Source organism: Rattus rattus, chromosome 4, assembly GCF_011064425.1.
Source record: "Rattus rattus isolate New Zealand chromosome 4, Rrattus_CSIRO_v1, whole genome shotgun sequence".
Classification (NCBI taxonomy): Eukaryota; Metazoa; Chordata; class Mammalia; order Rodentia; family Muridae; genus Rattus; species Rattus rattus.
The window spans coordinates 88610382-88636268 of record NC_046157.1 but is presented as its reverse complement, the minus strand read 5'-3'; the positions used below and the strand labels follow the sequence as shown (position 1 = coordinate 88636268).

At 54.0% G+C, this 25887-nt stretch overlaps 1 protein-coding gene across 1 annotated transcript; it reads left to right on the top strand.

Annotated features, from left to right (window-relative positions):
* On the top strand, nucleotides 1–25887 carry C3 (complement C3). Its single transcript, XM_032900809.1, has 41 exons — nucleotides 1–112; nucleotides 1195–1384; nucleotides 1719–1881; nucleotides 1978–2048; nucleotides 2738–2832; nucleotides 2925–3007; nucleotides 3106–3196; nucleotides 3281–3383; nucleotides 3588–3714; nucleotides 3823–3938; nucleotides 4022–4168; nucleotides 4650–4859; nucleotides 4976–5182; nucleotides 7861–8019; nucleotides 8169–8298; nucleotides 8595–8666; nucleotides 8845–9045; nucleotides 9659–9767; nucleotides 10210–10295; nucleotides 10962–11104; nucleotides 11875–12087; nucleotides 13178–13244; nucleotides 13341–13427; nucleotides 14543–14746; nucleotides 15238–15313; nucleotides 15570–15729; nucleotides 16542–16640; nucleotides 18032–18188; nucleotides 19015–19178; nucleotides 20266–20424; nucleotides 20920–20979; nucleotides 21089–21179; nucleotides 21289–21340; nucleotides 21847–21934; nucleotides 22024–22113; nucleotides 23250–23355; nucleotides 23725–23814; nucleotides 24174–24257; nucleotides 25313–25396; nucleotides 25476–25611; nucleotides 25708–25887. The coding sequence occupies exons 1-41, from the start codon at nucleotides 33–35 to the stop codon at nucleotides 25847–25849; spliced, it is 4992 nt and encodes a 1663-aa protein (XP_032756700.1). The 5' UTR covers nucleotides 1–32; the 3' UTR covers nucleotides 25850–25887.

Here is a 25887-nt window from a genome sequence, read left to right as displayed (position 1 = left end):
ACCCCTCACTCCTTCCACCTTTGTCCTTTACCATGGGACCCACGTCAGGGTCCCAGCTACTAGTGCTACTGCTGCTGTTGGCCAGCTCCCCGCTAGCTCTGGGGAGCCCTATGTAAGTAGTTACCTTCTGGGGGTGCAGTTTCTTATAGAATTTAGGGAGCACCTGGGTGAGTGTGGCTTATGTGGGGGGGGAGGAGACAGGGATGTCAGGAATTTGTGCTGGGGGCTAAAAGATGGCTCAGTGGGTAAGAAGTACTGCTACACGATCACAACAACCTTAGTTCAAACTCCTAGCGCCCATGGAAAAGCCAGGAGTGGCCTCAAGAGCCTGTGACCCCACACTGTGGGGCTGGAGACAGGATACTGGAGCTTGCTGGCTGGCAGCTCAGTGCAAGGTGCAGAGAGAGGAGATGTTGGTTCAAGGTGTGTGTGGGTGGGGGGTTATAGAACAGGGCACCTGACATCCTTCTGTGGCCTCTACACTTTGCACACACACATGCACACATACAGAGGGGGAGGGGCAGAGAGAGAGAGAGAGAGAGAGAGAGAGAGAGAGAGAGAGAGAGAGAGAGAGAGAGAGAGAATGTTTTTGGGTTGCTTGCTGTTTATACAGTCTTATGTTCATAGAACCCAGGCATTGTAGCATTGGTGTGCCTACTTATGGAAAAGGAGGTCTATAGATTTTAGGGTCTCTGCGGTGTCTTGTGGTTTAGGCAGTGGTAAGTTTGGAGGACTGGAGGGTTGTTGGCGTCTGTAGTCCTTGTGTGGACTATCAAGAGCCAAGCTCAACATTGGGCCTGGTTACATGGACCTGTTATTCTGGCTACTCTGGAAGCCCAGGCAGGAATTGTACATATTCCAGCCAAGCCTGGGCTACCTGAACAACTTACCAAGATACTGTTTCCAAAAAGAAAAGTGAGAAGCGGCTGAGGTGCAGCTTAGTGGTAGAGAGAGCACGTTCTCAGCTCAAGCGAAGTCTTTATGGCTGGTACCCAGTGCTGAAGCCAGGGAAAGCCAGCTTCTGGTGGCTGAGGGAAAGTGGGCTGAAGCCTGGTACCTCGGTGCTTCACGTGGGGAGGAACGTGCATCGGGTGTCTGCTCTGGCAGGTGTCCCAGTCAGCACTGAGAACTCTAGAACTAGGAAATGGGCTGAGGCCTCAAGCCCTGAGGTGACATCCCACATCCCACGGCCAGGTACTCCATCATTACTCCCAATGTCCTGCGGCTGGAGAGTGAAGAGACTTTCATACTAGAGGCCCACGATGCTCAGGGTGACGTCCCAGTCACTGTCACTGTGCAAGACTTCCTAAAGAAGCAAGTGCTGACCAGTGAGAAGACAGTGTTGACAGGAGCCACTGGACATATGAACAGGGTCTCCATCAAGGTGGGCAAGGAACTAGGGAACTACAGTCAGCCATAGCCCCTTCCAGTCCACCTGGGTCCTCTGTGCTGCCTCCCGTATCCTCCTCGGAGCTCCTCCCTTCTGAGTCCCTCCCCTCTGAATTCCTTTGATCCCCTCTCCCCTGAGTTCCCTTCCCCCAGGCCCTCCCCTTTGAGCCCCTCCCCTCAGATTCCTTCTCCTCTGAGTCCCCCCTCTCTCAGTCCCTCCCCTCTGAGTCCCCCCTCTCTGAGACTCTCCTGTCTGAGGAGAGAGAGAGGATCTCTCTGGGCACCGCTCCCTGCGGAAGACTCCTGACTTCCCCTCGGCTCTTGCATAGATTCCAGCCAGTAAGGAATTCAATGCAGATAAGGGGCACAAGTATGTGACAGTGGTGGCAAACTTCGGGGCAACAGTGGTGGAGAAAGCGGTGCTAGTAAGCTTTCAGAGTGGTTACCTCTTCATCCAGACAGACAAGACCATCTACACCCCAGGCTCCACTGGTAAGAGCTGTAGGAGGCTGCTCACGCCAGGGCTGGAAGGTCCTCCCAGAGCCTTAGGTCTCACAGGACTCTGCTTGTCTCCCCCACACCCTCCAGTTTTCTATCGGATCTTCACTGTGGACAACAACCTATTGCCTGTGGGCAAGACAGTCGTCATCGTCATTGAGGTACAGTTGCCGAGTTTCCCAGAGATGGATACCCTCCTCTCTGAGTCCCCTCCCCTCTGAGGCCCAGTCCACTGAGGTGGTCCATGGGCACATGGCTACACAGAGTGATCAGTGCAGAGACCAGAGACCTAGGAAGACCCGTAGGTCATACACTGAGGAATCCAACTCCAGGGAAACTCCCTGCACTTCAGTCTCCCTATCTGAAGGTTGGGATGAATGAGTAGTAACTCTGTATAGTCCGTCCATTCCTCCAGGAGAGGGCGGGCCCCTGTTAGAACCTGAGCGAAGATCTCTCCTTTCTTTCCCTACAACCCTCTATGACTCTACTTCTTTAGAGTTAAAGTCTTCCTTGCAAGGCACAAGGTCCTGCTCATCCTGTGCAGTTTCCTCCCTGCCTTCCTCCTCCCTCTCTGTCTCTTGCTCCCTCTGCTCCAAACACACACACACACCACCCTTCGTCTTTTAAATGCCCAGGCCTTTGCTGCATGAACTATGTCCTAAACATAAAAGGAAATGCACAGAGAGGTTGAGCTATTTACCTGAGAACACAGAGCTTATAAGTGGCCCAGTAGGGATTTGAACCTAGGCTGAGTTGCCCAGGTCTGTGTTCTTAACTGCCACCTCAGTGAACATAGATGGGGTGGTCGTGCATCTGAAGAGTTGCTTTATCCCATATGCCTTTCTTACAGACCCCGGACGGCGTTCCCATCAAGAGAGACATTCTATCTTCCCACAACCAATATGGCATCTTGCCTTTGTCTTGGAACATTCCGGAACTGGTCAAGTATATCTGGGTCTCCCAAAACGGGACACCCCTGTGAGAGGGATGGGGAAGAGGCGCTTGGAGGCCCTGCCACATTCCTCATATTCTTGCAGCATGGGGCAGTGGAAGATCCGAGCCTTCTATGAACATGCACCAAAGCAGACCTTCTCTGCAGAGTTTGAGGTGAAGGAATACGGTAAGTCTTGGGGCACCAACAGGTTGAGGGTGAGGCCGTTGCTCTTATGCTGTCCTGGCAGCCATAACAGGCACCATCATCTTCATACCCCATCCCAGTGCTGCCCAGTTTCGAAGTCCTGGTGGAGCCTACAGAGAAATATTATTACATCGATGACCCAAAGGGCCTGGAAGTTTCCATCACAGCCAGGTGAGGGTGGGGGTGACACATGGGGGGAGGTCTTCAGCCACAGCCAGAGAAGTCTCCAGGACCCCAAGTCTCCTTGTCTCTCAGATTCCTGTATGGGAAGAACGTGGACGGGACAGCTTTCGTGATCTTTGGGGTCCAGGATGAGGATAAGAAGATTTCTCTGGCCCAGTCCCTCACGCGCGTGCTGGTATTGCCCTGCCCCTTGAAGAGCTTGGAAGGCAGCCTCCTTCTGAGACCACCCCCCATAGTCATCGCTGAGCCCATCCCATCTCTTAGCCCCTCCCAGTTCCTCACCTTCCTGAGCCTGGCCACCCATTCTGACTCCTCCCCTTCCCAGCCTCCCCTCTCTTGGGGATCTTTGCCTGTCCTCATGCTCTCCTATCCTCTGCAGATCGAGGATGGTTCAGGGGAGGCAGTGCTCAGCCGAAAAGTGCTGATGGACGGGGTACGGCCCTCCAGCCCAGAAGCCCTAGTGGGGAAGTCCCTGTACGTCTCTGTCACTGTTATCCTGCACTCAGGTGAGGCCTGCTTTGATGAAGGCGTGGCAAGGCTAGTCTGAGAAAGGAGGCTTGGCCCTGAAGGGCTGCTGGGAAGCCTGCTCTCACTGGAACCATCCGTCTCCTCAGGTAGCGACATGGTAGAGGCAGAGCGCAGTGGGATCCCAATTGTCACTTCCCCGTATCAGATCCACTTCACCAAGACACCCAAATTCTTCAAGCCAGCCATGCCTTTCGACCTCATGGTAAGATCTAGATCCAGCCCCCACTTCCACCCTCAGCCACTCTGACCACACTGCCTGACCCTTCTCCACCTGACTGTCCACAGGTGTTTGTGACCAACCCTGATGGCTCTCCAGCCCGCAGAGTGCCAGTAGTCACTCAGGGATCCGACGCGCAGGCCCTCACCCAGGATGACGGTGTGGCCAAGCTGAGCGTCAACACACCCAACAACCGCCAACCCCTGACTATCACGGTGCGTACCTGGAGCTCCAGCCCTGGTCCTCCCAGTCAGGGAAACACGGGGCTCTGCTGGTTTTCATGACACCTTTTGTGGTTCACCCAGAAGATCCCATGTTGCTGTAACAAAGCACCTGACAAAAGCCACTTAAAGCGGGCATGCCCATGTCTCACACTGAGGCTACAGGCTGGTGGGCGCAGAAGGAGGAGCACACAGCAGGAGTACACAGCAGCTATTCGCATCCCATCAGCAGACATGAATGAATCCTGCTGCACAGCTCATTTTCTTGTGTTTATCCTGTCCAGTCCACTAGCTCAGGGAGGACGGTACCACCCACACATTTAACCTAATCTAGAAAGCTCCTGGCCAGCAGGTCCAGAGCTCCTCACCTGGCTGATTTGAGATGCCATCAAGCTGTCCGTCAATATTAACCGTCACAGAGCCTGTGTGAGCAGCTCTGGGAACCGCCGTGCCTCTCTCTGGATTCCTCCCCCAGGTCCGCACCAAGAAGGAGGGTATCCCGGACGCACGGCAGGCCACCAGGACGATGCAGGCCCAGCCCTACAGCACTATGCACAATTCCAACAACTACCTGCATTTGTCAGTGTCTCGGGTGGAGCTCAAGCCTGGGGACAACCTCAATGTCAACTTCCACCTGCGCACGGACGCTGGCCAAGAGGCCAAGATCCGATACTACACCTATCTGGTCCGTGACCACCGGGGGCCTCCGGCACCCCAGGGATTCCTGCCCAGCCCTGGGGTATCCTGGACTCATTCTGCCTTGCCCCGCCTGGTTCTTATGCCAGCCCATTATCCCTCCAGGTTATGAACAAGGGGAAGTTACTGAAGGCAGGCCGTCAGGTTCGGGAGCCTGGCCAGGACCTGGTGGTCTTGTCACTGCCCATCACTCCAGAATTTATACCTTCCTTCCGCCTGGTGGCTTACTACACCCTGATTGGAGCTAATGGCCAAAGGGAGGTGGTGGCTGACTCAGTGTGGGTGGATGTGAAGGACTCCTGTGTAGGCACGGTGAGTCCTCCCCCCTCCCCGTGTAGGCCCAGTGAGTCCTCCCCCTCCCTGTGTAGGTACAATGAGTCCTCCCTCTCCCTGTGTAGGCCCAGTGAGTCCTCCCCCTCCCTGTGTAGGCCCAGTGAGTCCTCCCCCTCTCCCTGTGTAGGCACAGTGAGTCCTCCCCCTCTCCCTGTGTAGGCCCAGTGAGTCCTCCCCCTCTCCCCGTGTAGGCCCAGTGAGTCCTCCCCCTCCCTGTGTAGGTACAATGAGTCCTCCCTCTCCCTGTGTAGGCCCAGTGAGTCCTCCCCCTCTCCCCGTGTAGGCCCAGTGAGTCCTCCCCCCTCCCTGTGTAGGCACAGTGAGTCCTCCCCCTCTCCCTGTGTAGGCCCAGTGAGTCCTCCCCCTCTCCCCCCTCTCCCCGTGTAGGCACAGTGAGTCCTCCCCCCCTCCCTGTGTAGGCACAGTGAGTCCTCCCCCTCTCCCCGTGTAGGCACAGTGAGTCCTCCCCCTCTGTGTAGGTACAGTGAGTCCTCCCCCTCTCCCTGTGTAGGCACAGTGAGTCCTCCCCCTCCCTGTGTAGGTACAATGAGTCCTCCCTCTCCCTGTGTAGGCCCAGTGAGTCCTCCCCCTCTCCCCGTGTAGGCACAGTGAGTCCTCCCTCTCCCTGCGTAGGCCCAGTGAGTCCTCCCCCTCTCCCCGTGTAGGCCCAGTGAGTCCTCCCCCCTCTCCCCGTGTAGGCACAGTGAGTCCTCCCCCTCCCTGTGTAGGCCCAGTGAGTCCTCCCCCCTCCCTGTGTAGTTACAGTGAGTCCTCCCCCTCCCTGTGTAGGCCCAGTGAGTCCTCCCTCTCCCTGTGTAGGCCCAGTGAGTCCTCCCCTCTCCCTGTGTAGGCACAGTGAGTCCCCCCCCTCTCCCCGTGTAGGCCCAGTGAGTCCTCCCCCTCCCTGTGTAGGTACAGTGAGTCCTCCCCCTCTCCCTGTGTAGGCACAGTGAGTCCCCCCTCCCTGTGTAGGTACAGTGAGTCCTCCCCTCTCCCTGTGTAGGCCCAGTGAGTCCTCCCCCTCTCCCCGTGTAGGCACAGTGAGTCCCCCCCTCCCTGTGTAGGCACAGTGAGTCCTCCCCTCTCCCCTGTAGGCCCAGTGAGTCCTCCTCCCTGTGTGTAGGTACAGTGAGTCCTCCCCCTCTCCCTGTGTAGGCACAGTGAGTCCTCCCCCTCCCTGTGTAGGTACAATGAGTCCTCCCTCTCCCTGTGTAGGCCCAGTGAGTCCTCCCCCTCTCCCCGTGTAGGCACAGTGAGTCCTCCCCCTCCCTGTGTAGGCCCAGTGAGTCCTCCCCCTCTCCCTGTGTAGGCCCAGTGAGTCCTCCCCCCCTCCCTGTGTAGGCCCAGTGAGTCCTCCCTCTCCCTGTGTAGGCCCAGTGAGTCCTCCCCCCCTGTGTAGGCCCAGTGAGTCCCCCCCCCTGTGTAGGCCCAGTGAGTCCTCCCCTCCCCAGTGAGTCCTCCCCCCCTGTGTAGGCCCAGTGAGTCCTCCCCTCCCTGTGTAGGCCCAGTGAGTCCCCCCTCCCTGTGTGGGCCCAGTGAGTCCTCCCCTCCCTGTGTAGGCACAGTGAGTCCTCCCCCCCTGTGTAGGCCCAGTGAGTCCTCCCCCTCCCTGGCCCAGTGAGTCCCCCTCCCCAGTGAGTCCTCCCCCCCTGTGTAGGCACAGTGAGTCCTCCCCCTCCCTGTGTAGGCCCAGTGAGTCCTCCCCCCCTGTGTAGGCCCAGTGAGTCCTCCCTCCCTGTGTAGGCCCAGTGAGTCCTCCCCCTCCCTGTGTAGGCACAGTGAGTCCTCCCCCTCCCTGTGTAGGCCCAGTGAGTCCTCCCCCTCCCTGTGTAGGCCCAGTGAGTCCTCCCCCTCCCCTGTGCGGGGCACAGTGAGTCCCCCCCCCCCCCCCTTTTTTAAAGACAGTCTCCCATGCAACTCTGACTGTCCTGTCAGGCCCAGGCCGGGCTCACAGACTCACAGACTCACCTCCAGACTCCCAGACTCACAGACTCACAGACCACAGACTCACAGACTCACAGACTCACAGACTCACAGACAGACAGTGTGCAGGCCCAGTGAGGCGGGCTCCCTCCCTCCCTCACAGACTCACAGGCACAGACTCACAGACTCACCTCACCCTCACAGACCCACAGACTCACAGACTCACAGACTCACAGACAGACAGTGTGCAGACCAGCCCCTTTTTTTTTTTTAAAGACAGTCACAGACTCACAGCAGACTCACTGACTCACAGTCCTGACTCACAGACAGACAGTGTGGAGACCAGCCTAGGCCGGGCTCACAGACTCACAGACTCACAGACTCACAGACTCACAGACTCACAGACTCACAGACTCACAGACTCACAGACTCACAGACTCACAGACTCACAGACAGACAGTGTGGAGACCAGCCTAGGCCGGGCTCACAGAGTTCCACCTGCTTTTGTTTCCCCTGACTCCCACCATTTGCAACCCCTCGTTTTCTCTCCTCTTCCATGTCCTCTCTCTTCACCTCAATCCTTTGCTTGTCTCTTCTCCCCCACTGTCCCTTTGCCCTCCCCTTTTCTCTTCCCTTATGTTCTCTCTGCCTCCTTTCTCTTCCTTTCCTTCTCTCCCTCTGTAGGTTTTCCGAAATTAACTCTTCCCTGTCTTGCATCCTCATTCTCTCTCTAGCTGGTGGTGAAAGGTGACCCAAGAGATAACCGACAGCCTGCGCCTGGGCATCAAACGACACTAAGGATCGAGGGGAACCAGGGGGCCCGAGTGGGGCTAGTGGCTGTGGACAAGGGGGTGTTTGTGCTGAACAAGAAGAACAAACTCACACAGAGCAAGGTAAGAGCCTGCGTCCCTCAGCCCCACCTGGAGTCTGTCAAGGGCTGGACGGCAGGGTGAGGAGGGGCAGGGATGGCGTGCCTGAGTCTCACAGTGCATTGGTGGCCTCTATTCACCCCTCCACCCACCCCATACCGCCCCACTTGCAGATCTGGGATGTAGTAGAGAAGGCAGACATTGGCTGCACCCCAGGCAGTGGGAAGAACTATGCGGGTGTCTTCATGGATGCTGGCCTGACCTTCAAGACAAACCAAGGCCTGCAGACTGATCAGAGAGAAGGTGAGGAAAGAGACCAGGGGTAGACACATTGTGTGTGTGTGTGTGTGTGTGTGCACTGTGGCATCCATATGGAGGTCAAAAGACAACTCATACCACTCTGTTGTGAGAACGTCCAACTTGTGGGCCCCAGAGATCAAACTCAGAACATCTGGATGAGCAGCAAGCCCCCTTTCCCCGTGAGCCGTCTCACTAGCTTTTACTGCTGCTTCTTGAGCCTCAGCAAAAGGCTACTAGCAAAAGGGTGCGACCGTCATACCCCAGCCTTACCCTGCCCCTCCTGCCTCTTTCTCCCTTAGATCCTGAGTGCGCCAAGCCAGCTGCCCGCCGCCGTCGCTCAGTGCAGTTGATGGAAAGGAGGATGGACAAAGGTTAGGAATCCTCTACTGACCCCCATCTCCACGCATCACCCACACCCATCCTGTTAAAATCTCACAGGAGAAGGAAAGGGTTGCCTTCCTGGTCCTGCCCCAAGGGAAGTTCTACCTGAAGTCTAGTCCAATGCTCTCCTGACGGCTAAGGCTGACACCAGGTCTGGGTCTCCCACAGCTGGTCAGTACACCGACAAGGGTCTGCGGAAGTGTTGTGAGGATGGCATGCGTGATATCCCTATGAAGTACAGCTGCCAGCGCCGGGCTCGCCTCATCACCCAGGGCGAGAGCTGCCTGAAGGCCTTCATGGACTGCTGCAACTATATCACCAAGCTTCGTGAGCAGCACAGAAGAGACCATGTGCTGGGCCTGGCCAGGAGTGAGTGGTGGCCTGTAGGGTGGGGTGGGTGGAGGGGGGACACACCTGCCCAGTGATGGGCGGCTGCACCTGTCTGCTGGAAGGGAGGCCCAAAGATGGTGCGACCAGCCCTGTCCCCTGGGAGGGTAAAGGACGGGGATGAGCTTTATACTAAAGGAAAGACTTAGTCTTAGACTAAAGAAAGGGACCCAAGGGCTTCTCTCATGTTGGGCATCAGCTTTTCCACACCTATACCCGTCCCACAAAGCAATACATCTTCAGCAAAATGAAGATAAATTCTCCTACCTTGAAGCTAGGTGTGATAGCACATGTCTGTCATTTTAGCACTCAGGAGGCTGAGACAGGAGGATCGCTGCAGGTCCCAGGCCTGCATGGACTACCTATTGAGTTCCCAACCAGTTTGGATGATGCTCATCTTGATAGGAACACATCTGTAGAACATGGTTTTTAGTTTTTAGTTCCTTGATGGAGAGAGGAATCCCCACAGACCAGTGTGTCTGGGGCTGGTGGGAAACTGTCACACAGTGATGAATGCATTCATACAGCTCAGAAATGTTTACAAGGGAGACTTGCAAAGTAGGTCTTTTTCCAAATCAAATCCACCTACCCTCAGGTGATGTGGATGAAGACATAATCCCAGAAGAAGATATCATCTCTAGAAGCCACTTCCCAGAGAGCTGGTTGTGGACCATAGAAGAGTTGAAAGAACCAGAGAAAAATGGGTAAGGCTCTGGTCAGTGAACAAAGATGTTGGCCACCAAGACTCACCACTTGACCCACACGGTGGAAGGAGAGAACAAAATCCCACAGACTCTGACTTCCACAGGAAGGTCATGGCAGAAGGATGCCACACACACTTAAACATACACAGTAAATATACTTCTTAAAGGGGAGGAGAGGTGAGGCTGGAACACTTCCATTCCACATTCTTACCTGAGGGCGGAAGGCATCATCCCAGGCTACCTCATTTGTATATGATTTGCATGTACCTGCCAACTTCCTGTCTCCTTTGGATTCACCATGGAGGTCAATGGGCTGAACTAGCAAAGCCATGGGTACTACCCAGAGGTCCCATCTAACCTGTCCCCCAGGTCCCTCCACCTCAGCATCCTCTCCATTTTGATAGATCTTATCGTTTAATGTTTAAACTTCTGTCCCACCCAGAATCTCTACGAAGGTCATGAACATCTTTCTCAAAGATTCCATCACCACCTGGGAGATTCTGGCAGTGAGCTTGTCCGACAAGAAAGGTACGGGGGCGGGGGGCTGGGAAGACAGCTCAGTGGTGAAGAACTCGTCCCAAGTTCCATCTGCAGAACCAACATAGGAAGTAGGGAGTCACAGTGCCTGCTTGCAATCCTAGTGCCGGGCAGTCAGAAACAGGAGGCTCCCTAAGCTTCTAGCCAGCCAGTCTAGCCAAGCAATGAGCTCCAGGATCAGTAAGAAAGCTCAGTGGTTAAGAATGTTCGCTGATCTTGCAGCGGACCAGAGTTTGTTCACCAGCACCTATATCAGGCTGGTCACAACTCCCTGCAGCTCCAGGAGATCTGATGCCCTCTTCTGGCTTCTGTAGATACTGCACTGAGATGCACACAAACACAGAGATGCCCACACCTACATAAAATTAAGGAAGGTGGAGAAACAATTGAAGACAGCATTCAATGTCGACCTCTAGCCTCCACATGCATGTGCACCCATGCACACATGTGCACATGTAAACACACGAGGTTGGACACAGCTGGTTATGGTACCACCACATCTGTGATTTGCCAATCACATGTGCGTGTTTTAGTCTTCACCTTTCTGCAGATGGGATCAGCCATGGGCAGCTAGGACACTTGAACCAGATGCCTGCCTTAGCCTTCCTGCACAGCCCTCCTACACTGGACCCTTCACACTCCTCTTTCTGCCAACAGGGATCTGTGTGGCAGACCCCTATGAGATCACAGTGATGCAGGACTTCTTCATTGACCTGCGACTGCCCTACTCTGTGGTGCGCAATGAACAGGTGGAGATCAGAGCTGTGCTCTTCAATTACCGTGAACAGGAGAAACTTAAGGTGGGAGCAAGTCAAAGTTGAAAGGGCCACCAGGACCCATGAACCCACCCTCACCTGCCCTGGCCCCTCCCTCACTTGCCCCAGCCCCTCCCTCACACACCTGCCCCGGACCCTCCCTCACACACCTGCCCTGGTGGGAGCCCCAAGTCACACACCTGCCCCAGAACACCTGCCCTGGCCCCTCCCCACACAGGACCTCCCCCATGAACCCTGGCCCCTCCCCACTTGCCCCAGACTCTCCTCACACACCTGGCCCCCCTCCCCCCACACCTGCCCTGCCTCCCCCCACACACCTGCCCTGCCCCTCCCACACACCTGGCCCCTCCCCCTGGCCCCCCTCCCTCACACACCTGCCCCTGACACCCTGCCCCAGACCCTCCCCCACACACCTGCCCTGGCCCCTCCACACACCTGCCCTCCCTCCCACACACACCTGCCCTGGCCTCCCTCACACACCTGCCCCCTCCCTCACACACCTGCCCCGCCCCCTCCCTCACCTCCCTGCTCCGGCCCCTCCCTCACCTGCCCGCGTCACTCCCTCTCATACCTGCCCTCCTCCCTCCCTCACACACCTGCCCTGGCCCCTCCCTCACACACCTGCCCTCCCTCCCTCACACACCTGCCCCAGACCCTCCCTCACACACCTGCCCTGACCCCTCCCTCACACACCTGCCCCAGACCCGCCCTCACACACCTGCCCCAGACCCGCCCTCACACACCTGCCCTGGCCTCTCCCTCACACACCTGCCTTGGCCCTCCCTTCCTTTCAGGTGAGGGTGGAACTGTTGCACAACCCAGCCTTCTGCAGCATGGCCACTGCCAAGAAGCGGTACTACCAGACCATCGAAATCCCTCCCAAGTCCTCTGTGGCTGTGCCTTATGTCATTGTCCCCTTGAAGATCGGCCTCCAGGAGGTGGAGGTCAAGGCTGCCGTCTTCAACCACTTCATCAGTGATGGTGTCAAGAAGATACTGAAGGTCGTGGTGAGTCTTTGGAGACGTGGCTAGATCTGCCACATCTAGTGTTCACACCTCCCTGCTGTTCACACCAAGGATCGTCTTAGGGCCCAGATGTTACAGATGTTAGAACTGGCTAGGCTTCAAAGTGTACAGTGCTCATTAGTTCATGCAAAGTTCTGTGCTCCATCTCCAGCACCCTGTAAACCAGGTAGGGTGTGCCCTGTGATCCTAGCACTTGGGAAGTGTGGGGCAGGGGCATCATGGATTGAGGACAGTAGAGGTAGCAATGAGAGTTTTTTAAAAGTAAAAAGGGCCCAAGGAGATGGCTTAGCTGGCAACGTGCCTACTGTACAAGCATGTGGACCCCAGTTCAGAGCCCCAGCACCCAAATAGAAGCCAGAGGAAGTGGCCAGTCAGCCTAGCTGAATTGGGTGCTCCAGATTCATCCAGAGACTGTCTCAAAGGAAAACATGAAGAGGGATAGAAGAAGACATATGGCACTGACATTTTCACATGCTTGCATTCACACTCACATTTGCACATACTCTCACACACATGCACACTCATACATATGTGCACACATGTATATACAATCACATATGCACATACTTTCACACATACATACACAAACATGCACATATACACTTCACACTCACATAATGCAAACTCATGCCCTCACATTCACACACACATACACCCTGACACATACATACTTGCACATACACACAGGCATGCATACTTACACACACATATGCACACATACAAGGACACTCGACACTCACACGCACACATACTCATACATACACAAATATGCACACCACACACTCATGCACATGCATACTCATGCACTCACACTCACACACATGCATACTTGCATGCACATACTCATACACATGCAAACATGCATACACACTTATAAATACATACACGTACACATATACATGGATATAAGGTAGGCATTTGAATCACCTCCTCCTTAGAAGTTGAGACATAGAGAGGTTAAGTAACCAGTGTCCAGTCGCACAGGCAGAGAGGCAGAGGGAGGACCGTCTCTGAATAGTGCCCTGCTGACCATCTGTGTATCTGTTGTCATTTTATCCACCGTCATCCACAGCCGGAAGGAATGAGAGTCAACAAAACTGTGGCTGTCCGTACACTGGATCCAGAACACCTCGGTCAAGGTGAGGAGGCAGGCAGAGAGGGCAAGGTGGGGTGGGTACCAGGGAAAGGTTGCAGGCAGCTGGTGCCATCCAAGTCTTCACTCTCTCACCCTTCAGGGGGAGTGCAGAGGGAGGATGTGCCTGCAGCAGACCTCAGTGACCAAGTGCCAGACACAGATTCTGAGACCAGAATTCTCCTGCAAGGTAAGAGGGCCTTTTCCCTGCCATGCGGGGAGGGCAGCTGGGAGCCAGAAGTGAACGGAGCTCCTTCTCATGGGGTAGGGTGAAGAGAGAAGATAATAAGGAGATGGAGGAGGGGAAGGCCCTGGACCAAGAGGCCCAGATTCAAATCAATTCCAAGTTGATTGACCTGGGAGCCATTTCTTAACATACTGCCACCTCATGCCTCAGTTTCCCCCTGTGAAAAATAAGGGCAATGATACAATACTGTTTTAGTCACGGTTCTGTTGTGAAGAGACACCATGACCAAGGCAACTCTTATTAAAGGAAATGTTTAATCAGGGCTGTCCTTACGGTTTTAGAGGCTTCACCCATGATTATCATGGCAGGAAGCAGACAGACGCTGTGGTGGAGCAGTAGCTGAGGGCTTTACCTCTTGATCCACAGAGAGCAGGCAGAGAAAGAAAGAGACTGTGCCTGGAGTGGGCTTTTGAACCCTCAAAGCGCATCCCAGTGACACACCTCCTCCAACACGGCCATGGCTCTTCTGTTCCTTCTCAATACAGTTTGACTAACTGGGGATCAAGCACTGAAACATAAACCTAGGGGACCATTCTCACTCCGACACCACAGGCACTCTCTGACCTCAGATCCCCACTTCAGCTGAAACAGTATGCTGTGGGCCGGCAGCAGGAGCTTCCCGCAGGAATTAGTTTTGCAAACAGCACTTGCTGGTAAAGACGTTCAAACAAGAAGCCACACACATCAAGAGCAGAGGCTCTGCTACTCTTGGCCAGATCCAGGAAGATTGAGGGGGACACTGCACCTCTCAGACAAGCACTCACAGAGAGCTAGTGACAGCGCCTAACTACAAAGGTGGTTTGGGGATTGTTTGAGATTCTGTGTGTTGTTCTCCAATGGGTGTGAATGTCACTGGAATGAATGAGCTGTAAACCAGAGCTGTCTGTGACTATGGCCATTATTTTATCTAGAGGTGAAATTAAATGTCCAAGGTGGGGTACAGCCTTCCCCCAAACCCACAGAGGATCTCCACACAGACCCTCCTGCAGTCACCAAGCCCTAGGCTCTGTGGTCAGAGACTGTCATGAGCAGGCCTTTTCCTCCACCCTCGGCTGCAGGGACCCCGGTGGCTCAGATGGCCGAGGACGCTGTGGACGGGGAGCGGCTGAAACACCTGATCGTGACCCCCTCTGGCTGTGGGGAGCAGAACATGATTGGCATGACACCCACGGTCATTGCGGTACACTATCTGGACCAGACCGAACAGTGGGAGAAATTCGGCCTAGAGAAGAGGCAAGAAGCTCTGGAGCTCATCAAGAAAGGTGGGGCCTGGGCTAGAGCTCCCCAAACTCTCCTTCCCTCCATTCCTAACCATCAAGGTCCTCCCGAGACCCTACTCCTCCTTAATCTTCTCCCAAGACCATGTCTGTTCTCCAAGCCCCTTCCTTCTCTCTCCTGTCTTCAGAGATGGCTCATCTGTCTGATATCTGGACCCACCCTGAGTCCTCTCTCTATAGTCCATGCCCTACTTAGCCCTTCTTCCCTCTCTACACCCTTGTTCCGCCCCATGCAGCACCCTTGTCCTTGCTCTCCTCAGTGAGGCCCTCCCACACACTCTGCCCTTCCTCTCTCAGCTTTTCCCTTCAAGCCTTCTCTAAAACTCCCTCCTTCTCAGGATCCTGGTCCTATCCTCTTTGAACCCTTGTCCCACCTCACATAGGTAACATCCCGCCCTTGGCTTCCCACTACCTATCCTGGCCAGCCCAGCCACCAGCCCACTCCTTCTTTTGGTGACCCTGTCTATTCCCTGCAGGGTACACCCAGCAGCTGGCTTTCAAACAGCCCAGCTCTGCCTATGCTGCCTTCAACAACCGGCCTCCCAGCACCTGGTAAGCAGGAGGTCCGCTTCTGCCTCAGCATCTGCCTGAGCGATGCCTGAATCCCCGCCAATGGCCGTCTGGCCTCTCTGTCCACATTCAAGGCTACAGGGACTGAATGAGCCAGTGTTATGTAGCTTTGAAGTGAAAAATCCAAACTGAGTGGCTCTGGCACCAACCCTCTCTCCTCGTTGGTGGGTAAAGATGTCAATCTATATATTAAAACCAATTGATTCTCAACTGGTGTCCCTATAACTCCTGCCCACAGGCTGACAGCCTATGTGGTCAAGGTCTTCTCTCTGGCTGCCAACCTCATCGCCATCGACTCTCAGGTCCTGTGTGGGGCTGTCAAGTGGCTGATTCTGGAGAAACAGAAGCCAGATGGTGTCTTTCAGGAGGACGGACCAGTGATTCACCAAGAAATGATTGTAAGAGGCAGGCAGATGCCAGAAAGAGAAGGGTAGAGGGTCCCAGGAGGAACGGGAGAGAGCGCTGCCCCATCTACTTGTTCATTTGGCAGTGGTGGGTAGGGGAGGAGGTGAATACAGTTTAAAACACCAGAAGCATTCCAAGAATCCAGAGGCTGACAGACCCAACCGGGAGAGGAACCTCCAGGGTACTGTATGCACAGTGGAGATCAGAGGTCAGCCTTGGGTGTCGGTCCTCAAGGGCCACCACCTTTTTTTGTTGTTGTTGAGGAAGAGTCTCATTGTCATGAAGCTCACCAAGAAAGCTAGGTTGGCCAGCCCCTGCGTCCCAGCATCTGCCTGTCTCTGCCTACCCAATGCTGGAGTCACATGCTCCTGCCATCATACAGATAGTTTTCTTTTTAATGTGAGCTCTGGAACATTAAACTCGGGTCTCCAGGCTTGAGCCATTTCCCCAGCCCCTGCTAACTGACTCATGATATTTACCACTTACCCTGGCCTCTCAGGAGGTAGCCCCACCATAAGTCCAGCAGCACTTCTCTATCTATGGAGCAGTGAGTGGCTTATCCTTCCTCCCTGTTAGACAAGAAGCCCTGTGAGAGCCAGAACCCACATTTGCTTTTCTTCAGCCATTATAGTGGGGGCAGCAGTACAAGGGGATCCTAGAGACAGCGAATGAACAACCAAGTCAATTGGGTCCCACTAAAGTTTGACCCTCCTGGGTGGGGAACTGAGTCCAGACTTCAGGATCTTCAGGATGCTTGACAGCTGGGTAGGGATAAATAAAGACCCCATTCTTCTTCTCTTCACAGGGTGGCTTCCGGAACACCAAGGAGGCAGATATGTCGCTTACAGCCTTTGTGCTCATTGCACTGCAGGAAGCCAGAGATATCTGTGAGGGGCAGGTCAACGTGAGTGTCCTCCCAGCATTCTGTCGCCCTCCCCAGCTGTAATCAAACACTCTGACCAAAAGCAGCTTAAGGGAGGAAAGGTTTCTTTCAGCTTATAGCTCAGATCACAAACCACCCCAGGGAGAGTCAGAGGGACAAGGCAGGTGTGTTTGCTGTCCCGTAGAGCATTACCTCAGACCAAGAACTCACCTCACTCAGCCGGAGAAACGGTGCTATTTGCTGGCTCATCGCCGGGTTTCTACCCTGGCTAGTTTTCTCAGGCAGTTCAGAAGCACCTGCCTAGAGATGGTGCCGCCCCACAGTGACCCTCCCACATCAAGACAGCCCCTCACGGACATGACCACTAGCCGATCTAATCTAAGCAATTCATCAACTGAATTGACACACTGAATCGACACACAACTGAATCAGGTTGACAGTTAAAGCGGACCAGAGAAGGAGTTGTTCCCTGCCTGGGAGATTTGGCCCTCTCTATTTACTATTGTTCTTGAGAACAAATCATGACACCTGTGGGGTGTCACTGTTATGGCCTCAGAGGTCTGGTATGTGGCTTTTCCTGGGGAGATCTGAGCAAACATCTGTCACCCTAGAACAACCGAAGAAATGGTTCTGCCCCTTCAGCTTGGTGAACACTGTGTCAAGTTTGTTGGGGTCACTTAGGGAAGCACAGGTGACTCAAAGGCAGCCAAACTGACGAAAGGCCCACCCCACCATAGGTGATAAGTCACAAAAGCTGTACATCTGGGGTCCCCTGCCAACATTTGGGCCGGTTCCCCAGCAACTGCTTGCTGCCTGAGCAAGCCACACGGAGGGGCTCTGTGCATCCCATACCGGTCCTGAGAGCGCTGAGCACTTGAGTGTTTGGAGCTTCCTGAGCCTTGGTCTAAGTCTCTCATTGTCTTCCTGAGCTTTATGCGTCTTGGAGGGACTATTTCAACTTAAAGCAAAGAACTGCACATCCAGATTCAGTAAATGAATAAATGACAAAGCCATCATAAAGGTGGGCAGTGACGGCAATGAAGGAGGAGAGCACAGGTTTAGCCTGACATGCCGAATTTGGTTTCTAGCTTATGCCCATTTGGGACATTTTATGCCATCAATTTGTTTGGTGACATCCTCTGGGGGCAGTATTTACACAACCATCGTTCACCTTGGTTTTAAAGCAGCACTCAACAGCTCAAGAACCCACAGTCACACTCTGCTGCACAGACCTAATGTTCAGACTGCTCTAGGCACATGAAAGTATTCAACAAAGAGGTGCCACATAAGTGTCCCCAACAACTAGGGAACTCTTAAAGCCAGATACATCAAAGACAAGGGAGCCCCGAACGACAGATACTATCCTGGTGGCCCAGAAGTCATGTGAGACCCCAACCATCTGTGTCTCACAGAGCCTTCCCGGGAGCATCAACAAGGCAGGGGAGTATCTTGAAGCCAGTTACCTGAACCTGCAGAGACCATACACAGTGGCCATTGCTGGGTATGCCCTGGCCCTGATGAACAAACTGGAGGACCCTTACCTCACCAAGTTTCTGAACACAGCCAAAGGTGAGAGATCACCCCAAGGGAAGGGGTGGGGGTGAAGGGTCACCTCAAGGGGAAGGGGTGTGTGGGGGTGAAGGGTCACCTTGAGGGGAAGGGGTGTGGGGGGTGAAGGGTCATCTAAAGGGCAAGGAGTGTGTGGGTGGATGTTAAGGGGCGACCTCAGAGGGGTGCAAGGCCGGGGCACGAGGGTGGGTTCTGAACGCATACACTGAGCCAGGTTGCATAGCCCACACTGAGCTGCACCGGAAGCCTCTAAAGTGTTGACACTTCAATGTAAACCACACAAGAGGCCTGCTGTGTCTTTCATCAGCCATACACTGGGCATATGATTCCAAGGAAGGAGAAAAGGTGACTGAAGCTGGTGGGCTAGAAATAGTCTTGATTTCTTTTCCAGTTTCTGTTATAAAAATGCCCAGGTAGAAGCAACTCAAGGGAAGAAGGGGTCTGCTCAGCTCACAGGTCAGGGGGCAATCCACTGTACCACGGAAATCAAGGCGGTGGGACCTAACAGGAAGCAGAGAGACAGCCACAAGCTCGCTAGTGCTCTGTCTATGCTCTCCGTCTTACGCAGTCTGGTATTCCCATCCCGGGGAATAGTCCTGCTCACAGTTATGATAGCTTTTCTCACATCCATCAACACAGGCAGGGTCATTTCCCACTCCCATGGCCAGCGGACTGATTGCCTTCCATATGACGCAGATTGACAGTCAGCACTGAGCACCAGGACACTGAACACAAGCGTAGCCACCCGGCCCTGGGGAAAGCTAGCTCCTGACTCACCCCCACCCTACACAGGCAGTGCATGAGGGGCTGGGGTGTCTCTCTGCAGATCGGAACCGCTGGGAGGAGCCTGGCCAGCAGCTCTACAACGTGGAGGCCACCTCCTACGCCCTCCTGGCCCTGCTGCTGCTGAAAGACTTTGACTCTGTGCCTCCTGTGGTGCGCTGGCTTAACGAGCAAAGATACTACGGAGGTGGCTATGGCTCCACGCAGGCAAGTGGCCTCGAGCGCCCATGTTTAATTCCTATGTCTCCCAAGGAGACGCCAAGGCCCAGGCATGCAGCTCCTGTTCTTGAGGAGTTTGGGGACTGCACACGCCTTGTTCCAGTAGATTACGTTCTTCATTCTACTAGGTCCTCCTCCATGTTCTCATCAAAATGTTCTAGGTTGTGTTCCCTGTTTCTAGGCCCCCCCCCAATGTCACCCTAACTGGAGATCTGTAGGTCACATTTCTAATTCCACCATGCTCTTAATGCCTCCCCCACTAGAAGGTTCTAGAACATGATCTCATCTGACTAGACTACCCGTGTCCCCATCTCTCATGTGTGGGTTCTAGCATGTTCTTTATTCCACCGGGTTCTTAAATGTTACCCTCCTTCCGGGGTGAGTTCTAGACCAAGTTCCCAGGTCCACCCAGGTTCTCACTATCACCCTTGTCGTCCGTGTGTTCCGGGGCGTGTGGTGTGCTGGGGAGATGATAGTGTGTAGGCCCTCCACGAGGGCGCCACCCGGAGCCTCTTTGTGATGGTCTTGGCAAAAGAGCTTGGGCTTCAGCCTGGTCTTTCTCATGGGCTGTCAATCACTTCTCAGCCCTCACTCCATCCTCAGAGTTGGACATCTCCACACTCCAGCTGTATTCTTTCTCATGAGATGGTCCTAGACTAATTTCTGGTCTCCTAAGTCCTAGTCTAAGACTCCTTCCTCTTGATGGGTCTGGAGGTTCTAGATCTTCAGTCTTACACTTGAATTTTCTAGTGGAGTCTGACTTGTTTTCACCATTAATAACTTCCGAACAAAAGCTCACTCCCTTGGAGGGGTCTTCAGTATTCAGTGACCTCCGCTGCTCCCTTCACACTCTGGTGGGTTCTAGACCACAGACTGACTGCTGGCCAGCCCTGACCTGAGCGTCTCTCACATGGAGCTCTGATATCCACCCCTTTCACCTCTGTCTGTGCATTCTCCAGTATGTTCTGTGTGTGCTGCTGATGCCATAATTCTGACCTACACATCATCCTCTCCCCAGCACACCCTAACCGCCAGGTAGAATGAAAACCTAACCATCCTATTCCACGGGTTCTAGGCCACCTTCATGGTATTCCAAGCCTTGGCTCAATACCAAACAGATGTCCCTGACCACAAGGACTTGAACATGGATGTGTCCCTCCACCTCCCCAGCCGCAGCTCCCCAACTGTGTTTCGCCTGCTATGGGAAAGTGGCAGTCTCCTGAGATCAGAAGAGGTATAGCCTTACTCCCCATCCTTGTTTTCAACCCTCTGAACCAGCCAGGGCTGCAGGAAGGAGGTCAGATTCCTGTCAGGAGATACCTGTCAAGGCCCTCAAAGCCAGAGGAATCTGGTCTCTGGGTGTGTGTGCTTGTGTGTATATAGGTGTGCTCACCTGTGTGTGTGTGTGTGTGTGTGTGTGTGTGTGTGTGTGTGTGTGTAGAGCAGAGGACAACCTTAAATGTCATTCCCCACCTTATTTGTCAAGACTGAGTTTCTCACTGGGCTTAAATTCATCAAATAAAATAGGCTAGCTGGCCAGCAGGCCCCAAGGATCCTCCTGTCTCTGTCTCTCCAATGCTGGGATCTCAGGCCTATGCCCAGTTTGCTTTACATGGATTCACAGGATGAGACCTGGGCTCTCATAAGTCAAGCCCCTTATCTACTGTGCCATTCCCCTGGTCCTGAAGCTGGCTTTTAACACCCCCTCTTCTCTATCACAACTCTGCAGACCAAGCAAAATGAGGGCTTTTCTCTGACAGCCAAAGGAAAAGGCCAAGGCACACTGTCGGTAAGAAAGGAGAACCCACATCCACCACATCCACCACCTTCTCCTGTCCACCTCCACCCCTGTTCCTGTCCATCCCTTTCTCTCAGGAGACTTTCTCTCCTCTCACCAGGTGGTGACAGTGTATCATGCCAAAGTCAAAGGCAAAACCACCTGCAAGAAGTTTGACCTGAGGGTCACCGTAAAACCAGCCCCTGAGACAGGTAAGAGGAATAAAGACCCCTCCATTACCTTCCAGTCCCACTCCTGTCCTATTGCCTGCACTCCTCCTGAATCAGGACCCAAAGGCACTTTCTCTTTCTATGTCTGTAGCCAAGAAGCCCCAGGATGCCAAGAGTTCTATGATCCTTGACATCTGCACCAGGTAAGAATCCTGGTCCTTGGCACTCATTCTGGTTACTTGCCGGTCTGTGTACACTGGTGGAGCATCTGCTGGGAGCCCAGGCCAGGGCTACAGAGCAGGAAGTGGCTATGGTAGGTTCAGGCAAAAGCTTCGGAAGAAGTCTTTCTTCCCAAGAGCATTACAGCTCTTACATGACAGACGCTGCCAGGCGATCTTTGTTGAAACGATTCTTGCACCTTTACTCCTTGTGGACGTGGTCTTCTGTACGTTACAGAGTAGGTTGGGATCTAAGGGCAGATGCTTTCTTTTGGCTTGGAGTGAGATGGTGGGGATGCCTCACTACATGAGGAGGGGCTTCCGGGCACTGCCCCATGTGACTAACTGTCATGGTCTTCCCCATGGGGTGCTGTGGTCATGTATATTGCTTTCACACGAGTGTTTTCCAAACCAAACCCTTCTTCAGTGCTGGGTAGAAAGCGGAGCCTGGGTCCATCCTGAAAGTTGACAATGTCTTTCTGCCATTGCAGGTACTTGGGAGACGTGGATGCTACTATGTCCATCCTGGACATCTCCATGATGACTGGCTTTGTTCCAGACACAAACGACCTGGAACTGGTGAGGAAGCTTGGGCCTAGGAAAGGAGCCTGAGGATTGGAAGAGGCTTCAGGAGAGGGGGGATTTTTATCAGCTCTGTTCTTCCCCAGCTGAGCTCTGGAGTAGACAGATACATTTCCAAGTACGAGATGGACAAAGCCTTCTCCAACAAGAACACCCTCATCATCTACCTAGAAAAGGTAATGCCTATCCCAGGGAGGCTTCTGTGCCTCCTTTCCCTTTCCTATATAGGTTTCTCCTCCATCTTGAAATCTAGCTCAGGCTAGCCCCAGGCTTGGGAACATAGGATCCGTGCTATGAGGGATAGGAGGAAGTTTGTAATATAAGGTGACCAATTCAAGGTTGTCCCCTTTCCCCTCTAGTCTAGTTGTTCTCCATGATCAGGACCCAAATTCCTTCCACCTTGTGGCTATGCAATCTCCAGGATCTTAGAGTTTTCAGAATAACACAAGAAAAGTGCATGGGTTTGTCTGATTGTGAATGGCGGGGTCTCTCAATGGAGCCTGAACTGGTCCCAAACTAGCAATCTTCCTGCTTCATTCTCCTGAGTGTTGGAGAGATACACCTGGGTACATGTGACCACTGCCACAGTGCCCTCCATTTTGTTCTAACAAAATACCCAAGGCAGCATGGCTTATAAATTGAGTAATTTAGCTCAAACTTTTGGAAAATAACAGCTCAAGACTGGTTGATCCCACTGTCTGGCCTCTAACAAAAGCCTCCAGGCACGATGGCAGGAGAGAGTACAAGAGCAAGGCCACACACTACAGGCAGGGCCAAGAGAGGTCCAGGAAACCGGACTCATTTTTTTTTTTCTTTTTTTTCGGAGCTGGGGACCGAACCCAGGGCCTTGCGCTCGCTAGGCAAGCGCTCTACCGCTGAGCTAAATCCCCAACCCCCGGACTCATTTTTATGATGACCCACCATCACAGTAACAAATCCACTCTGCTGAGACCTGGGCCCCCCCTCCCAAACGGTCATTAATCCCCTCCAAAGGTGGGCCCTATGATCTTAAAGGCTCTGTCTACTTAACATTCCAGGCTGTGGCCTAGATGAAGAAAAATCACATCCAAACAACTGCAAGTAGATAGTGATCTGCTGGCAAGAGCTTGGTCGCTAAATCAGAGTGACCTGCAAACAGTCTGGCTCCAAGCACAGTAGAGAAGGAAGATGGATTTAACGATCGCTCGTTCATTTTCCCACACCTTCTGAAACCTGCCTGGGTCCTCAGTTTCTCTACCATGATTCCAAATGCCAGGAGTGTGTCCTGGGCTCCCTCTGTGACATCCATTGACCAGCCCCATCCTTCCCTCAGATCTCACACTCCGAAGAAGACTGCCTATCCTTCAAAGTCCACCAGTTCTTTAACGTGGGACTTATCCAGCCGGGGTCGGTCAAGGTCTACTCCTACTACAATCTAGGTGAGCAGCCAGGGTAGGGCTTGGTGGCTGAGTCATCCCAGCACCCAAGGATCCCAGGGATCCATGTGTGGAGGACTTGGAGAGTTGGAAAATTCTGAGACTTGGAGAGATCTGGAGGTTGGGAGGACCTTAGAATCTCAGGGTCCTATAATTTGACATCCGAGGGCTCCAGGGCTTGAGATGGAGGTTTTGAGAGACCATGGTCTGAAAGGACAAAACATCAGAAAGTTGGTCTGGGTGTCACAGGATCTGAGGTTGGGGACCTTGCATCTCAGGGCTGAGGGAACTCATTGTGTATTTCCTAGCAGGAATAGTGTCTCAGGTGGAGCCCCTGGCCCTCTGACCTCCCCCTCCATCTTCTCCCCACAGAGGAGTCATGCACCCGGTTCTATCATCCGGAGAAGGACGATGGAATGCTGAGCAAGCTGTGCCACAATGAAATGTGCCGCTGTGCCGAGGGTGGGCACTAGGAGGGCAAGGGGCGGGCCCAGACAGGACACACCCACAGAGATGCTCCACTCCCATGGGGAGGGAGGACCTGGGGGTGGGCACTAGGAGGGTAAGGGGGCGGGACACACCCACAGAGATGCTCCACTCCCATGGGGAGGGTGGACCTGGGGGTGGGCACTAGGAGGATAAGGGGGCGGGCCCAGGCAGGACACACCCACAGAAACACTCCACTCCGGTGAGGAGGGAGGGCCTTGAAGCTTCACCCAGGGGACATGCAGTAGGATAGGTGTTCCTTCTGGAACCAGCCCCAACACAGGCAGTGAGTTGGGGGGAGGTACTCAAGAGCCTGTGTGCACCCCACCCTGCAGAGAACTGCTTCATGCATCAGTCACAGGATCAGGTCAGCCTGAATGAACGACTAGACAAGGCTTGTGAGCCGGGAGTGGACTATGGTGAGTATGGCTGCTGGTAGCTATCAGACCATGTGGAGTGTGACAGTATGTGACCAGTAGGGAGCAGCAGTGCTGGTGCTTGTGTCCCTGTCAGGCTGTGGCTGCAGGTGATTGTTTTGTAGGGGACTATGTAGATGTCTAGTGAAGGGATGGTCAGTGTTGTGTGATGTTTTTTGGGGAGACACTGTAGTTAGGGCACTGACCACCTAGGTCCAGCTTGCTGAACCAGGGAGTTACTGAGGTCCCCTATGAGCGTGAAGTGAGGAGTTCCTTGCAGGAGCACAGACTGTGGGTGGGATGGTGAGACAGAGACAGGAGGTTCTCAGGTCTCTCTCAAAACACGAGAGGGAGAGCCGGCTCCGTGTACTAGAGCACTCCACCTCAGGCTCATAACAGCCCGTAACTTTGGCTCCAAGAGATCCAACACCCTCTTCTGGCTTCTGTGGATTCACAGACACACACACATCAAATAAAAAAGGACACAGTTGCCCTCTAGTCTCCACACACAGGAATGTGTACATGTGAGACCCACTGGCTTCTCCGTTGCTGTGATAAGCAACAGTTTGCCATTAACTGTGAGCTGTGGGAACTGCAGGCAGACAGACCATACAAGATGGCTGCCTTCCTTACACAGCCGAGGCTTACCTGCCTGGGGATGGCACTGCCCACAGTGGACCAGCCCCTTCTTGTCAGTTAGCAGCTGAAATGCCCCACAGACATGGCCACAGGCCAAGCTGATGGACGACTTCTCAGTTGGGGTTCCCTCTTCCCAGATTTGTCAGGTTGACAACGACACTCTGACACGTGAACATGTTCACACATGTATACACAGTAGCTATAGCTACAGAGACCTATGACTGAGTCCATGAGTGTGAGCGTGACTGTGGGATGCCTGGTTATGTGTGTTCCTGGGAGGGGACAGACTGACAGTGGCTCCCACCTCAGCAATGTCTCTGCTTGTAGGGGGGGCGGGGGAGTCACATGGTCAGTGCATCTGCTGGTGAGGGTTGCATGACTAACCCTGCTCAAAACCCTCACTGCCCCTCCCCCGACAGTGTACAAGACCAAGCTAACGACAATAGAGCTGTCGGATGATTTTGATGAGTACATCATGACCATCGAGCAGGTCATCAAGTCAGGTACCCAGCCCTCTGTCTTCCTGCCTCACCAGGCCGACTCCCTTTGCTGGAGCTCAGCCTCCTCTTCCCTGTTCCGCAGGCTCAGATGAGGTGCAGGCAGGTCAGGAACGAAGGTTCATCAGCCACATCAAGTGCAGAAACGCCCTAAAGCTGCAGAAAGGGAAGCAGTACCTCATGTGGGGCCTCTCCTCCGACCTCTGGGGAGAAAAGCCCAAGTAAGTGCCCACCCTGCATGTGGGCGTGGCTACCCCTCTAGCCCCACCCACTACCCCCAGGAGCTGAACCTAAATTGCTCTCTCTACCTTCCTTAGTACCAGCTACATCATTGGGAAGGACACGTGGGTGGAGCACTGGCCCGAGGCAGCGGAATGTCAGGATCAGAAGAACCAGAAACAGTGCGAAGACCTCGGGGCATTCACAGAAACAATGGTGGTTTTCGGCTGCCCCAACTGACCACAACCTCCAATAAAGCTTCAGTTGTATTTTACCCA